Below are 14,346 nucleotides of genomic sequence, written 5' to 3' on the forward strand. Positions count from 1 at the left end.
TAAGGTCCTCAACAACCTTGCTCCAAGCAACAACAGCAGAAGAGCAGAATGAAGAAACTCTGCGGTTTCTGTTGGTGGAGCTGTGATACGCTACTGCTCCCTTGTGGACATGCTGGGCATCGACAAGTTCATGTGACTCCTGGTGAGCAAAATCAAAATAGTAAGAATGGATTTTTGTACCAAGGTGCCTATGAAATTGGAACCACAAATGTTCAAACAATAATAATTTAAATTAAAGATTTATTTTAGATTTTTAGTACTTCACACAAGCTGTTCATTAATATACAGTCATAATAATCTGTCTCCTCCGACATCCTTAATAGAAACATTCATGAATCGTTTGACTGTGAGAAAAGTGAAAAAATACAAACATCAGGAGACGGTGTGATAACATTCAGTAAGACACTATTAATGTTCTGCTTAAGACACGTAGGGGCAGCTTTGGTCCAGCTGTTTGTCATTTCAAAATTTTGTAGAATTTGAATTATTTCACTAGATAAAAATATAAAAGAGGAAAAACTTCATTAACTTCAAACATTACGTAGGCTCATGTTATCCTGATAAACAGACACTGGGTTGTGGTTGTTTATATATAAAAATGTAGATTCAGTGCGTTACGCATTGTCTTTGGATTCTATAACACGAGGAGTGCCTCAAGGTTTAGTTTTAGGCCCAGTCTTATTTTCTTCATACGTGCCTCCCCTTTATCTCATCATGCTAAAATACTCTTGTAGCAGACATAAAGCAGTTAAACTCTGACAAAACTGAGACTATTGTTATTTGAGGGTTAAGTCTGCATATGCAAAACAAGTCATATGAGTCATGTATTCTGGTCTCAACTCACCTTAAGGATATCCATAACATTTTACTGTTTTTGTGTTTTAAGGATGTTCAAGACAGCTGCATAGAGCTTTTAACAGGTGTTAAACAATAAATCACTGAACAGACTTGCAAGTACTGAATGCAGCTGCTAGGCTTTTAACTAAAACCAGGAAAGACCATGATAATTTGTTAATAAAGTTTGTCAAAGTCACTTACTGCACAGCTGTCCAGAGAATAACACCGCAGTTTTGTGTTTTTCAATGTAATTTAATTTAAATTTTCTTGTAGTTTTCCACAGTAGAATGCAGGTAGTTGTACATGTGCCCAATTTTAGCATCAGGCTGATCCGAAGTAAGCACCCCATCATTTTGTTCTCTGAGTGATAGAAAAGTTGCTCTCCCTTCGTCAGAGACTTACTTACCCATTGGTTGGCATCTTTGTGTAGAAGGATTAATAATGCAGCAGTATAATGAGCCCAAACACACCTCAAGTGCTGACGTACTGTACATCACAACAAGTCCACTGGCATTTCACATGTGCAGAGGTCCAGTCCTTGGAGTTTCTGGATTAAGATTCAGTCTGTTATGATAAGCTGGTTAACCTTTCACTCACTTCCCACAACTTTTTTGCCAGGGCATCGTCTCTTCCCTTGGCTCCCACTTGTTGCAGTTCACAATTTGAGAAGTAGCGTCCGCTCAAAGGCTCAATGCCCTCTTGCAAGGCACAGTGCAGGGTGGTTTGGGATCCCTCCTCAGGGTTTAGGAAGAAGAGCTTGGCAAAGGGCATCATGAGGAGCTGCAGCCACAGGCTCATACTGCGACACAGTTCTGTTTGGATGACTCCTGGGAAAGAACAGAAGTGATCCAAACACACATGAAGTCTGTGTTGCATAAAACATGGCTTGCGCTTGTAAGCACTCTGCACTCATACACTGACTGGAAACAGACTGAAAATTCTCTACTGAGAAAGAACAACATTACTATAAACTGTGCATGTAGGCACTGACCTGGGTGCAGGCTGTAGCAGGTGACACTGGTGCCCTCCAGCCTGTTGGCCAGCTCCCTGGTGAAGAGCACGTTGCAGAGTTTGCTATTACAATAGGCCTGAAAATTGTGCCAGGTAGACTGACCCAACACTAAATCCTTATTGGAGGCCAGCAGAGGGAAGTTGATGTTTCCAAAGCGGTGCAGGAGAGCACTCACTGTGACGACTCGACTGGGACCACTCTGCTGCAGCCGCTCCAGGAGGAGGTTGGTGAGCAAGAAGTGACCCAGGTGGTTTACCCCAAATGCCATTCCGAAGCCGTCCTCAGTGCGTCCTGGACCCATCACACCTGAAACAGAGCGTTGTTCAATCACCGTAACTCAAACCAAACCGATTTTGTTTCCATCTACTGTTATTTTCTCTTGTTTTCATACAAACCCCATCACCTGCATTGTTGATGAGGATGTCCAGTCTGGGCTCAGTTTTCAAGAAGGTTTCCGCAAAACTTCTGACAGACTTCAGACTTGCCAGATCCACCTGCATGAACACCACCTGGTTGTTCCCACTCTCCTGCAGGAGAGTCACTGCAGCTGTGATACACATGTCTGGCAGAACTGAACATACCGATAGTACATTTGAAAATAAAAACACAAAAACAACTCCTCAACTTAGTATGACAGTTATTTTTAATGTACGCCTTCCTTACTCTTTTGTATGCCATTCGTGACTTTAATTTTCTATGGATTAAATGGAACAGTGGAGAGGTGGTTAGCACTGATGCCTCACAGCGAGAAGGTCACCGGTTCGAATCCATGGGCCAGCTGGGCCTTTCTGTGTGGAGTTTGCATGTTCTCCCTGTGTCTGCATGGGTTCTCTCCGGGTACTCCAGCTTCCTCCCACCATCCAAAGACATGCTCATTAGGTTAATTGGTGATTCTAAATTGGCCGTAGGTGTGCGTGTGAGTGTGAGTGGTTGTCTGTCTCTCTGTGTTAGCCCTGCGATGGACTGGCGACCTGTCCAGGGTGTACCCCTGCCTCTCGCCCGATGACAGCTGGGATAGGCTCCAGCAGACCCCCGCGACCCTTAACAGGAATAACCGGGTATAGAAAATGAATGAATGATTGAATGGATTAAATGTTCCAATAAGTCTACATGCAGTAAGCCAGCTCCAGGACTGAAAGAGGAATAAACTCTACATCTATTTTACTTTACAACTTCCATGAGAGTGTGTGCGATTACATGGTAATGCAATGCAGAGTGGGTAACGGCACTGCGGAGTAAATCAGGAGGTATGCACAGCTGGAATGGAAGATGTGCATGTGCCCTCCTAGAGGACCCAAAGATGACACCAGGATCCTAGGATCAAAGCCAAACCTAGGAATGCCAAACAGCAATGAAATGCCCCCTTTAAACACAATTAATCAGCCTGGCTGTTTTTTGTTTTTTTTTCAGAATCTGATGCATGTCCTGAGCTACCACTGAATGTTGGGTTTCAGGAAAGGCAACACATGTGCACCACAGCACACCACCAACACTCGCCTAGCACGACCTGCCCTCTCCACTCACCTTATTCCATAAACATAACATAAAAAAACACTGCTTCCAGTTGAATTATCACTACCATAGGGAGTAACTCTTGTTAACGCATGTTGCCTTCAAAGGCCGTATAATGTTAACCTTTACTTTCATTTACTTTCAGCCAAGCACATCACTGGATCCAAAGGAAGTCGCTGTGCGACCCAGCACTTCTACTTGTCCCCGCAGAAGTGAGAGAGGATTACTCTTCAGTTTTCTCCAGTTAAGGACTTTGCTGCAACCTCAGCATCCAAGCACTTCAGAAAATTAGGGAAACCCACTGTACTGGTGTGTGACTATTCAGCTCTCTTCAAACTGGCAAAACAATGCCTCTGCTTCCAGCACAGACTGCCTACTTACTCTGCGGATGTCAAAAGCGGCAGACTCAGCTCTCTCCTTGCTGCGGCAGGCCAGGATCACCCTGGCTCCTCTCTTTGCCAGATCCAGAGCAGTTGACTTGCCGATGCCAGTGTTGCTCCCTGTGCAGACAAACAGTTCACATGTAACTCCAAACACCACGGTGAACTCAATGACACCAAACCCAGGGAGCCAAAAGGGGTCGATAGAAGTGGACTGATTTGGTAGTTTTTTCCTTTTTATTATCAGGCTTATTTAGTTATATAGTTTCCATATATAGTTAGCATGTTTTGTGTTTTTTAATTGTCATTTCCTATTTTGTTTTGTTGTGGCCAACAGTAAAGTACAAAGTAATAAAGTTTAGTTGTAAATAAAAACATGGGTTAAAGATGTGACATGATTTTAGGTGTTAAAAATATTCATCCTCTTAAATTACAATTAAAAACAACATTTTGTACAAATTTGGTGTGGTGCATATGTCTTTATTCATACACAATTTTTTAAGTCATAATTTTGTTATGTTTACCAACACATTTCCAAGTTTTACAGTTTTATAATGGACTTCCGGTACAGACCATGATCCCAAACAGGCTATCTGATCCTTAAGATGAAGTTACCTGTGACAATGGCCGTCTTTCCCTTCAGCTTCACTGAACTCGAGCACCTCGCTCCTCTCAACACACCGTAGTAAACTAACACATAAAACGCAACTGTTCCTGCTACGAGGTAAAGCAACGCCGACATCACTGCAACGGAGCCGATCCACTAGAAAACAGTTCTGTTGATTGAAAGCGCATTACCGCCACCTTCTGGATTTTACTTTACGGCTCGGAACTGCTCTTAAAAACAAACTATATTCTTCTGTTGTGTATGGTCGTATCCTTAATATCCGTATACCCGCCAGTCAGTGATAGCAATTCTTTTAGCTTTAGTTAAATTTCCTAAATTAACAACATCCGACTCGCGTCATTCCGGTTACGACTTTCAAAATAAAAGTGCTGTTGTTTTTGTTTATGGTGAATCAACCCTGTTTTGCAGGTTGTTCCGCAAACTAACGCCGAAACACACGATAAACGTGGCAGGTTAATATGTTTTACTATATTAATAACCTGAAATATCGTAAACTATCTACCTGTCTTGTCGTCAAGAGTCATTATTAGCCCAGGCGGCCAACTAAATCCGATTTGTGCTTGATTTAACTTGACGTAACACTGAAGACGACGTGTTGTGGTCACGTGATGTCATACGATTGTTTATTCATAACATCAAGACCAAATAACAATCAAAAGTTGCTAATTTTGTTATAATTTAAAGAATAGTATTTGCTCTTTCGACATTATTTTCTTTGGAATACACTTTTACTGTTGCTCAAACTCAAACTCCCAATATTATGCCAGCAGACTTTGGCTTTTACTCCTACATTTCTAAAGATGCAAATCCTCCTCTGAATGTGTGACAAAAACAGCGACACACTCCCCAGTGGTAAAATTTCAAGAACAAACAAGATAATACAAGCGGGAAAAAAAGTAATACATGAATGCATAATGTGCAGCAAAAACAAAGGCCACTAAACCAACTTTCTTGGAGAAAGCTATTTATTCAACATTTTTAAGCTGAATCTTTTACATAGCAACCTTCTGGAAAAATTAAGCACGGCAATATCTGCACACATGCAACAAAGTGTTGACATTCAAGTCTTGAAATAGGTGTGTCTCTCCTTCAAACAAGATATGTGTACCTTTCTTTTGGTCATACAGTAAACAACAGCATTTGGCTTCTTGCCATGTGTCGCAGACAGCAGTAGAGCCTCGTTTGACTTTTTACCCACTCAACATAAGTACAACCCCACATTTGCACACTCCCACTTCCATTATTCACTGTTGGCACTGTGCATTCTCTAGACAGGTCCAAACATGCTTCACCCTATCTGATCCAAATACGTTTTCCTTTCATCTGACTAGAGAATGTGCAGCCAAAGGTCATTAGACCTTCTTCTGTATTATTTTATGAAGTTTGTGAGTGATAGATGTCTTCTTGGACACCAAAGAGAGGCCAAATTTAATTCCTTTATCCACATAAATGACCAGAAATTAGCATTTATTTTTTTACCACAACACAACTTGTCAACATTGGTTTGATCCCTGTGCTTGGCCTGTGTATATCTATTGATCATAGGTGATTCTAAAAAAAGCAAGCAACACTCACAAGATGCCTGGACAATTAAAATAGGTATAACCTGGTTTTGTTTGCCTTTTCTGAACATATGGAGCACAATTATTGGTGTCAACTGTGCATCTCCCACTAGTTTTCTCATGAGGCATTATGATGCAGGTCTCTAGGTTGTGTAAAAAGTGAATTGTCGCTCTTCCTGTGAGAGGCTGAACATCTTCCGTTTTTTTAAAGTCGACCAGTGTGTGGTGAAAATCGAATCGACATGGCTCGCAGATTACGTCACACATAAATACACAATAGAAAGTGAATCAACAATTAAATCTATATTCTTGACCTAAATACATATGGTAGCATCTTACACAAAGGAAGCTACGGAGGCTTATCTGCAAGTTTATTGAAGCTTGAACACGGGCTACTGTCGGCCGTAGACCAGTCAACACCATAAACACCATCAATCTGACACTTGCTCAGCAAACTCTCAGCTCTACCATAACTCCCGTCTCTCGCACGGTGCATTAACTGACATCAAGGGAAAAAAACACGCTCTACAACCACAGCAATGATGCCAACTAATAGAACACAACAGAACTGAACGAGAACACGTGACCTTATCAATACTGTGCGCTGCAAGCCTAATCGGATTTGTTGTATTTCTGGACTGACTTACATATTTTGCATGTCAAAGTAGCTTGGGCTTCATCTTTAGTGAAGTATTTCCACACACTAGTTGAACAGCTTCAACGACCCACTCGGTTCCTCACCTGTCTTCTCGGAGGCGCCCATGTTGTCATTGTCACGTGATCGGTGACGAGTCGATTTGATGCTTGAAGCATCATGGCACAGCAATAAAGTTAATTAATTGACTAGTCGACTAATCTAAACAACCCGAACTTCCTATATCAGCTGCCACAGCTGGTTCTGCTTATATTTAGTAGTTTTGATGTTCTTGAGCCATCTTCCATTATTACGCAGTCTCACAATAGATGGGTCCCCAAACACATAAATCCAATTCAAATCACAGGCTCTCTTACAACCTTGTTCATGGAGTTGGCTGCAAAAAAAAAAGTTATCATTTCAGTTATATTGCATATGGTTTGTCGTCCGTTAAACAAAGGCCAAATACAGAGAGATATGTTTTACAAGATTAGTGATTAAACAAGCATTTAGTTTTGTGCTTCTGGAACAGAGCGCAATAATCTGATGATCAAGTTCCTTTAGAGTTACTAAACCTGTGAAATCAAAAACCTGTCAACAATATTGGTTAATTAACACCAAAGGTTGCTTTTTCTGAGATGAACACAACTTGATTTTTCACCTACATCATATTGAAAATATACAACGCACAAACAAATCAACTCACTCCCTTTTTTATTATGTTTTATTACAACTTAATATGTTGTCATGTAATCACATACTAGCCTTATAAATGAGCACATGCTCGTGTATAAAAAAACAAAAGAAGTCAGAGCTCTAAAAACTACTGAGTCATGGTAAACTAAGATAATCTATCCAGCCAGTTGTATTAAGAGAGGACTGGAGGGGCAGGGAAGGGCTTTCCAAACCTTTGCCTTACCTGGCTTGCCTTACGTGCTGTCAGTTATCCTTTTCATATCACGCCTCAGGTAAAGCCTTCAAGTATGTATGCCTATTATTAATATCGAACAAAATCAGCTAGAGCATTTTGTAATGAATTAAATGAAAAGCTTTTTAGACAAGGCCACTCATTCTCTCACTGAGCTCCCACAGCTTCTTTGCAGCTGCATCATCTTTGGATTTAGCGTAGACTTCTCTCACAGTGCAGTTGGAGAAGTAACGTCCGCTGAGAGGCTCTATCCCCTCCTGGAGGGCACAGTGCAAGGTGGTCTGGCATCCTTGGACGGTGTTCTTGAAGAAGAAAGCCATTATAGGCGCCAGGAATAGTTTGAATAGTGGGTTTGAGTACCGGACCAGCTCAGAGTTGATAGCACCTGTAAAAACATAAAACAGATTTCGTTTCCTAGTCTTATGAGATTGTAATAACTTAATAACTAGCTCCGACTCATGTCTTCTAGAGATGCCCTTGCCATGGGTACCATGGAATCTGGACCAGTTCCTCTTTTTTCTTAATATCCGCAATATTTATTGCGACTCTGTCTTGACCACACTAGTAAATCAACTAATCAAAGACTTTGTCCTCCTGTCAAAGTTTTCACTGAACTGTGTTTAACAGTTGTGGTATGCCACACTTCATGGAACCAATGTACTATACAGTAATGTAGTGTTTATTTTGCATTAAGTGAATGGTGTCATATTCTCACTGCTGACCTGGATGGACTGAGTAGCAAGTGACCTTAGTCCCCTGCAATCTTTTGGCAAGCTCATAGGTGAAGAGGACGTTGCACAACTTGCTATCAGAGTAGATCTTTGTAACCTCCATGAGTGAGGTCCCCAGACCCAGAGCTTTGTGGGTGTTCAGACAGTCAAAATCAATTTTTCCAAAGTGGTGGAACACAGACGACACAGTGACCACCCTGCTGGGTCCGCAAGCCTTCAGTCGCTCCAGCAACAGGTTGGTCAAGAGGAAGTGACCAATGTGGTTGACGCCAAACATCATTCCCAGTCCGTCCTCTGTTCGACCCTGCAAGTAAATACCTGGGACAAAACACGGACACAGTGTAAATCTGTTTCCAGAGACGTCAACATCAAGACAAGGAAGGTTTCAATGTAACGAAAGAATGATTACAATACTTTAAATACATGGGAAAACCTACCATAGTCAAACACAATCTTTTAAACATGGATTTGAAATGTTGGTTGGGCTTTTATGCGGCAATGAATGGTCTAACCTGCATTGTTGATGAGGATGTCTAGTCTGCGTTCGGATTTCAGAAAGGTTTCAGCAAAACTGCGAACAGACTTGAGACTCCCCAGGTCAAGCTGCATGAACACCACCTGATTGCTGCCGCTCTCCTGTGGGAGACAATGATCACTGGATGAGTAGTTAAACAGGAAAGGGATGCAGATAACAGCATCCATCTACCTCTGATATGACGAAGCCTGCTACAGGTACATTTTTGGAAAGAAAGAAAGTGCTAGTGTAAACCTTTCAGGCATAATACCATTCACACATCATCCAGCAGCTAGAAGTTGTTGTGTTACATCAGAAGAATTGAATCTTCTCCTGGTTGTGGAAGAAACAGATTAGACTTTTACTTACTCTCTTGACTTCCTCAAGAGCAGCCTCTCCTCTCTGCTTACTGCGACATGCCAAAATCACTCTGGCTCCTCTTCTAGCTAGATCTATGGCTGTGGTCTTCCCGATACCTGTATTGCTGCCTGGAGGCAACAAGGAATACAAAGTTATGCTACATTCATTCTTTCATTCATCTTCTGTAACAGCTTGTCCTGTGAAGGGTCGCGAGGGGGGCTGGAGTCTATCCCAACTGTCATCAGGCGAGAGGCGCTACATGGATTCTTAATTTGTATCAACTTACATAGTGAAACACCACCACTACAAATCTGAACCTTTACTTACCAGTTACAATCACAGTTTTCCCATGCAGCTTTGCTTTGCTCGTGCATGCCTTTCCCTTCACCACTATATGATGGTAAATGTAGCCAACTCCAATAATGACACCAGCCACCAGCAGAAAGGTAGACATGGTTCCAAGCCTTGGCGTCTCACAGCAGACTGCCTGCACCAAGAAAACGCGCTCTGATATGTAAACACTCAAACAAACACACCCATTTCCGCCCTTTGTGGGTGTGACTTATCAAGTTACAGCAGAACAGAAGAACTGGAATAAGGCCAACCACAGGCCACATGAATCATAATGACAAATCAGCGGGGTCAGTTGATACTTGCTGAAGACCAGAGAGGAAGAGATCATTATTTAAAACCCAATGTATCGTCTCCAGATGGTCAATGGTCTTTTATGTATATAGCGCTTTTCTACCTATTTATACTCAAAGCGCTTTACAGTCACAATGTCACATTTAACCAATCATTCACACACCAGCATCAAACACTAGCCTCCCCTTCGTCAGATGTTGGTTGTAATGCAATTAACAGCATGTAATGCAATTAATTTTTAGGCCACAAACCTCTCATCTCATCACAAAAGCTTCAAGGCTTCATGGATAGATCTGTTTCTGCACATCTTCTAGTTAAGTTCTTTTTGGAAGGAGTCAGGCTACAGAGACCTATGTACTCTTGTTGCACCTCAGTGGGATGGTGAAAAGAAACGTCAAACAAAAGAAACAAAAAGAAATCCAAAACTCCACATGGTCAATTTAACAAAGAAACTAGGGAGAAACTAAATTCACCAAAGGTAAACAGGTGGAAAAATCAGTCGGAGGAAAACGCGACAAACACAGGAAGTAAATCCCACCAGTGCACAGAAGAAACAATTCTTTCAACATAAAACAGGAAATGACTAGACAAAACCCTTGAACCGTGACCGTCTATGAGTTTGGGTCCAAGACTGGAGGTACTTGCGCAGGATTATTGGCTGTGGGATGCTAAGTTCTGGCTCAGAGGGTGGATATAGGAAGGAGCTCATCTATATATAAATAATATGTGGAAGGTTTTTAGGAGCTATTTGGACATCCTAATAATGAGGAATCAGAATAATCCAGCCACACTTCAGCATCACCTTGAGACAGCATGTTCTCAATATAACCAGTACTGAGCAGATAAGTCTGTGAGGTTGGCCGGGTCATGGTGTGTCTGAAACAAAGCTATAACAGTGGCAATGGGCTTGTGCTTTTTATCATGTCATAATTTACAAGTGGGGCGGCATAGTGGAGAGGTGGTTCGCACTGATGCCTCACAGCGAGAAGGTCCCAGGTTCGAATCCATGGGCAGACTGGGCCTTTCTGTGCGGAGTTTGCATGTTCTCCCTGTGTCTGCGTGGGTTCTCTCCAGGTACTCCAGCTTCCTCCCACCATCCAAAGACATGCTCGTTAGGTAAATTGGTGATTCTAAATTGGCCGTAGGTGTGAATGTGAGTGTGAATGGTTGTCTGTCTCTCTGTGTTAGCCCTGCGATAGACTGGCGACCTTTCCAGGGTGTAGTGTACCCCGTCTCTTGCCCGATGACGGCTAGGATAGGCTCCAGCTCCCCCGCGACCCCTCACAGGAAGAAGCGGTTACAGATGAATTCACAAGGTATTGCCACCGTGCCTGTTCTGATACCACCACTGGGTGGCGCCAAAGCTACACTGGCTGCCGTAATCCAACAACAACTGCCACTTGCAGTTTTATACATTTGGTGGAGATCCATGCGTCCTTGAAACAGTAGAACAATAGAGATCTGTTTTTCAAGATTAGTGATTAAACAAGCTTTCAGTTTTGTGCATCTGGAACAGAGTGCAATAATCTGATGATCAACCTTTTCTCCAGTTAAGGAGAATCTTAAGAGTTACCAAACCTGTCAAACCAGAAACCTGTCGACTATACTGGTTAACTCATACCAAAGGTTGCTTTATCTGAGATGAACACAACTTGATTTTTCACCAACATCATGTTGAGGATAACACACAAATAAATCAACTCACTCACTTTTTTATTATGTTCTATTACACTTTAATATTCTGTTACACGGTCAGATATTAGACTTATCAATGAGTGCATTGATAAGGTACAAAAAAAACCAAAAGAAGTCAAAGCTCTAAAAACTGCTGAGTCATGGCAAACTAAGATAATCTATCCAGCCAGTTGTATTCAGAGAGGACTGGAGGGCCAGGGAAGGGCTTTCCAAACCTTTGCCTTACCTGTCTTGCCTTACGTGCAGTCAGTTAATGTTTTCATATCATGACTCAGGTAAAGCCTTCAAGTATGTATTCCTATTATTAATATCTAACAAAATCAGCTAGAGCATTTTGTAATGAATTAAATGAAAAGCTTTTTAGACAAGGCCACTCATTCTCTCACTGAGCTCCCATAGCTTCTTTGCAACTGCATCATCTTTGGATTTAGCGTAGACTTCTCTCACAGTGCAGTTGGAGAAGTAACGTCCGCTGAGAGGCTCTATCCCCTCCTGGAGGGCACAGTGCAAGGTGGTCTGGCATCCTTGGACGGTGTTCTTGAAGAAGTAAGCCATTACAGGCGCCAGGAATAGTCTCAATAGTGGGTTCGAGTACCGGGGCAGCTCAGAGTTGATAGCACCTGTAAAAACAAAAACAGATTATTCTTATGAGATTGTAATAACCTAATAACTACCTCTGACTAATGTCTTGCAGAGATGCCTTTGCCATGGGTACCATGGAATCTGGACCAGTACCTCTTTTTTCTTAATATCCGCAATATTGTCTTGACCACACTAGTAAATCAGCTAATCAAAGACTTTGTCCTCCTGTCAAAGTTTTCACTGAACTGTGTTTAACAGTTGTGTTATGCCACACTTCATGGAACCAATGTACTACACAGTAATGTAGTGTTTATTTTACATTAATTGAATGGTGTCATATGCTGACCTGGATGGAGGGAGTAGCAAGTGACCTTAGTCCCCTGCAATCTTTTGGCAAGCTCATAGGTGAAGAGGACGTTGCACAACTTGCTATCAGAGTAGATCTGGATGACCTCCATGAATGAGGTCCCCAGTCCCAGAGCTTTGTGGGTGTTCAGACAGTCAAAATCAATTTTTCCAAAGTGGTTGGCCAGAGACGACACATTGACCACCCTGCTTGGTCCGCAAGCCTTCAGTCGCTCCAGCAACAGGTTGGTCAAGAGGAAGTGACCAATGTGGTTGACGCCAAACATCAGTCCCAGTCCGTCCTCTGTTCGACCCTGCAAAAGAATACCTGAGACAAAACACGGACACAGTGTAAGTCTGTTTCCAGAGACGTCAACATCAAGACAAGGAAGGTTACAATACTTTACATACACAAGAAAACCTACCATAATCTTGATTCTTGGATTCAACTGCGCAGACACTGACACAATCTTCTAAACATGAATTTGAAATGCTGGTTGGATTTTTGAACGGTCTAACCTGCATTGTTGATGAGGATGTCCAGTCTGTGTTCGGATTTCAGAAAGGTTTCAGCAAAACTGCGAACAGACTTGAGACTCCCCAGGTCAAGCTGCATGAACACCACCTGATTGCTGCCACTCTCCTGTGGGAGACAATGATCACTGGATGAGTAGTTAAATAGGAGAGGGATGCAGGTAACAGCATCCGTCTACCTACGAAGCCTGCTACAGGTACATTTTTGTAAAGAAAGTGTAAACCTTTCAGGCATAATACCATCCACACATCATCCAGCAGCGAGAAGTTGTTGTGTTACATCAGAAGAATTGAATCTTCTCCTGGTTGTAGAAGAAACAGATTAGACTTTTACTCACTCTCTTGACTTCCTCAAGGGCAGCCTCTCCTCTCTGCTTACTGCGACACGCCAAAATCACTCTGGCTCCTCTTCTAGCCAGATCTATGGCTGTGGTCTTCCCGATACCCGTATTGCTGCCTGGACGGAACAAGGAATACAATGTTATGCTACATTCATTCATCTTTTTTAACAGCTTATCCTGTGAACGGTTGTGAGGGGGGCTGGAGTCTATCCCAACTGTCATCAGGCGAGAGGCGCTACATGGATTCTTAATTTGTATCAACTTACATAGTGAAACACCACCACTACAAACCTGAACCTTTACTTACCAGTTACAATCGCAGTTTTCCCATGCAGCTTTGCTTTGCTCGTGCATGCCTTTCCCTTCACCACTATATGACGGTAAATGTAGCCAACTCCTATAACGACACCAGCCACCAGCAGAAAGGTAGACATTGTTCCAAGCCTTGGCGTCTCACAGCAGACTGCCTGCACCAAGAAAACGAGCTCTGTTATGTAAACACTCAAACAAACATACCAAGTTCCGCCCTTTGTGGGTGTGACTTATCAAGTTACAGCAGAACAGAAGAACTGGAATAAGGCCAACCACAGACCACATGAATCATAATGACAAATCAGCGGGGTCAGTTGATACTTGCTGAAGTCCAGAGAGGAAGAGATCATTATCTATAACCCAATGTACCGTCTCAGATGGTCAATGGTCTTTTATGTATATAGCGCTTTTCTACCCATTTATACTCAAAGCGCTTTACAGTCACAATGTCACATTTAAACAATCATTCACACACCAGCATCAAACACTAGCCTCCCCTTCATCAGATGTTGGTTGTAATGCAATTAACAGCATGTAATGCAATTGATTTTTAGGCCACAAACCTCATCACAAAGGCTTCAAGGCTTCATGGATAGATCTGTTTTTGCACATCTTCTAGTAAAGTACTTTTTGAAAGGAGTCAGGCTACAGAGACCTATGTACTCTTGTTGCACCTCAGTAGGATGGGGAAAGGAAAAGTCCTTTAAAGAATAAATCTGAAGACAAACAAAAGAAACAAAAAGAAATCCAAAACTCCACATGGTCAATTTAACAAAGAAACGTGGGAGAAACTA

At 42.2% G+C, this 14,346-nt stretch overlaps 3 protein-coding genes across 3 annotated transcripts; all 3 read right to left on the reverse strand.

Annotated features, from left to right (window-relative positions):
* Positions 1 to 264: 264 nt before the first annotated feature.
* Positions 265 to 4,992, reverse strand: LOC311498485 (dehydrogenase/reductase SDR family member 13-like). Its single transcript, XM_084559104.1, has 5 exons — positions 4,357 to 4,992; positions 3,743 to 3,861; positions 2,253 to 2,376; positions 1,829 to 2,155; positions 265 to 1,664 (listed from the first exon to the last, which is right to left on the reverse strand). The coding sequence occupies exons 1-5, from the start codon at positions 4,481 to 4,483 to the stop codon at positions 1,405 to 1,407; spliced, it is 957 nt and encodes a 318-aa protein (XP_084415230.1). The 5' UTR covers positions 4,484 to 4,992; the 3' UTR covers positions 265 to 1,404.
* Positions 4,993 to 7,433: 2,441 nt separating this feature from the next.
* Positions 7,434 to 9,852, reverse strand: LOC311498487 (dehydrogenase/reductase SDR family member 13-like). Its single transcript, XM_084559106.1, has 5 exons — positions 9,426 to 9,852; positions 9,108 to 9,226; positions 8,737 to 8,860; positions 8,216 to 8,542; positions 7,434 to 7,878 (listed from the first exon to the last, which is right to left on the reverse strand). Exons 1-5 carry the CDS (start codon positions 9,550 to 9,552, stop codon positions 7,619 to 7,621), a joined length of 957 nt encoding a protein of 318 aa, XP_084415232.1. The 5' UTR covers positions 9,553 to 9,852; the 3' UTR covers positions 7,434 to 7,618.
* A 1,597-nt stretch (positions 9,853 to 11,449) lies between these two features.
* On the reverse strand, positions 11,450 to 14,316 carry LOC311498484 (dehydrogenase/reductase SDR family member 13-like). Its single transcript, XM_084559103.1, has 5 exons — positions 13,548 to 14,316; positions 13,238 to 13,356; positions 12,885 to 13,008; positions 12,367 to 12,693; positions 11,450 to 12,058 (listed from the first exon to the last, which is right to left on the reverse strand). The coding sequence occupies exons 1-5, from the start codon at positions 13,672 to 13,674 to the stop codon at positions 11,799 to 11,801; spliced, it is 957 nt and encodes a 318-aa protein (XP_084415229.1). The 5' UTR covers positions 13,675 to 14,316; the 3' UTR covers positions 11,450 to 11,798.
* Between the last annotated feature and the right edge of the window lie 30 nt (positions 14,317 to 14,346).

The sequence above is a fragment of the Chelon labrosus genome (assembly GCF_963514085.1).
Source record: "Chelon labrosus genome assembly, chromosome: 13".
Taxonomy (NCBI): domain Eukaryota; kingdom Metazoa; phylum Chordata; class Actinopteri; order Mugiliformes; family Mugilidae; genus Chelon; species Chelon labrosus.

Bases quoted from the DNA above. Each gene is read 5' to 3' on its own strand.
- LOC311498485 (XM_084559104.1), bottom strand. From the start codon at position 4,483: ATGTCGGCGTTGCTTTACCTCGTAGCAGGAACAGTTGCGTTTTATGTG. The intron at 2,377-3,742 runs GTAAGTAGGCAG...ACTCTCCTGCAG, and splicing joins CCGCTTTTGACATCCGCAGA to GAGAGTGGGAACAACCAGGT. The intron at 1,665-1,828 runs GTCAGTGCCTAC...GTTCTTTCCCAG, and splicing joins CTGCTACAGCCTGCACCCAG to GAGTCATCCAAACAGAACTG.
- LOC311498487 (XM_084559106.1), bottom strand. From the start codon at position 9,552: ATGTCTACCTTTCTGCTGGTGGCTGGTGTCATTATTGGAGTTGGCTAC. The intron at 9,227-9,425 runs GTAAGTAAAGGT...TGTTGCCTCCAG, and splicing joins GAAAACTGTGATTGTAACTG to GCAGCAATACAGGTATCGGG. The intron at 8,861-9,107 runs GTAAGTAAAAGT...TGTCTCCCACAG, and splicing joins CTCTTGAGGAAGTCAAGAGA to GAGAGCGGCAGCAATCAGGT.
- LOC311498484 (XM_084559103.1), bottom strand. From the start codon at position 13,674: ATGTCTACCTTTCTGCTGGTGGCTGGTGTCGTTATAGGAGTTGGCTAC. The intron at 13,009-13,237 runs GTGAGTAAAAGT...TGTCTCCCACAG, and splicing joins CCCTTGAGGAAGTCAAGAGA to GAGAGTGGCAGCAATCAGGT. The intron at 12,694-12,884 runs GTTAGACCGTTC...GTTTTGTCTCAG, and splicing joins CATCCTCATCAACAATGCAG to GTATTCTTTTGCAGGGTCGA.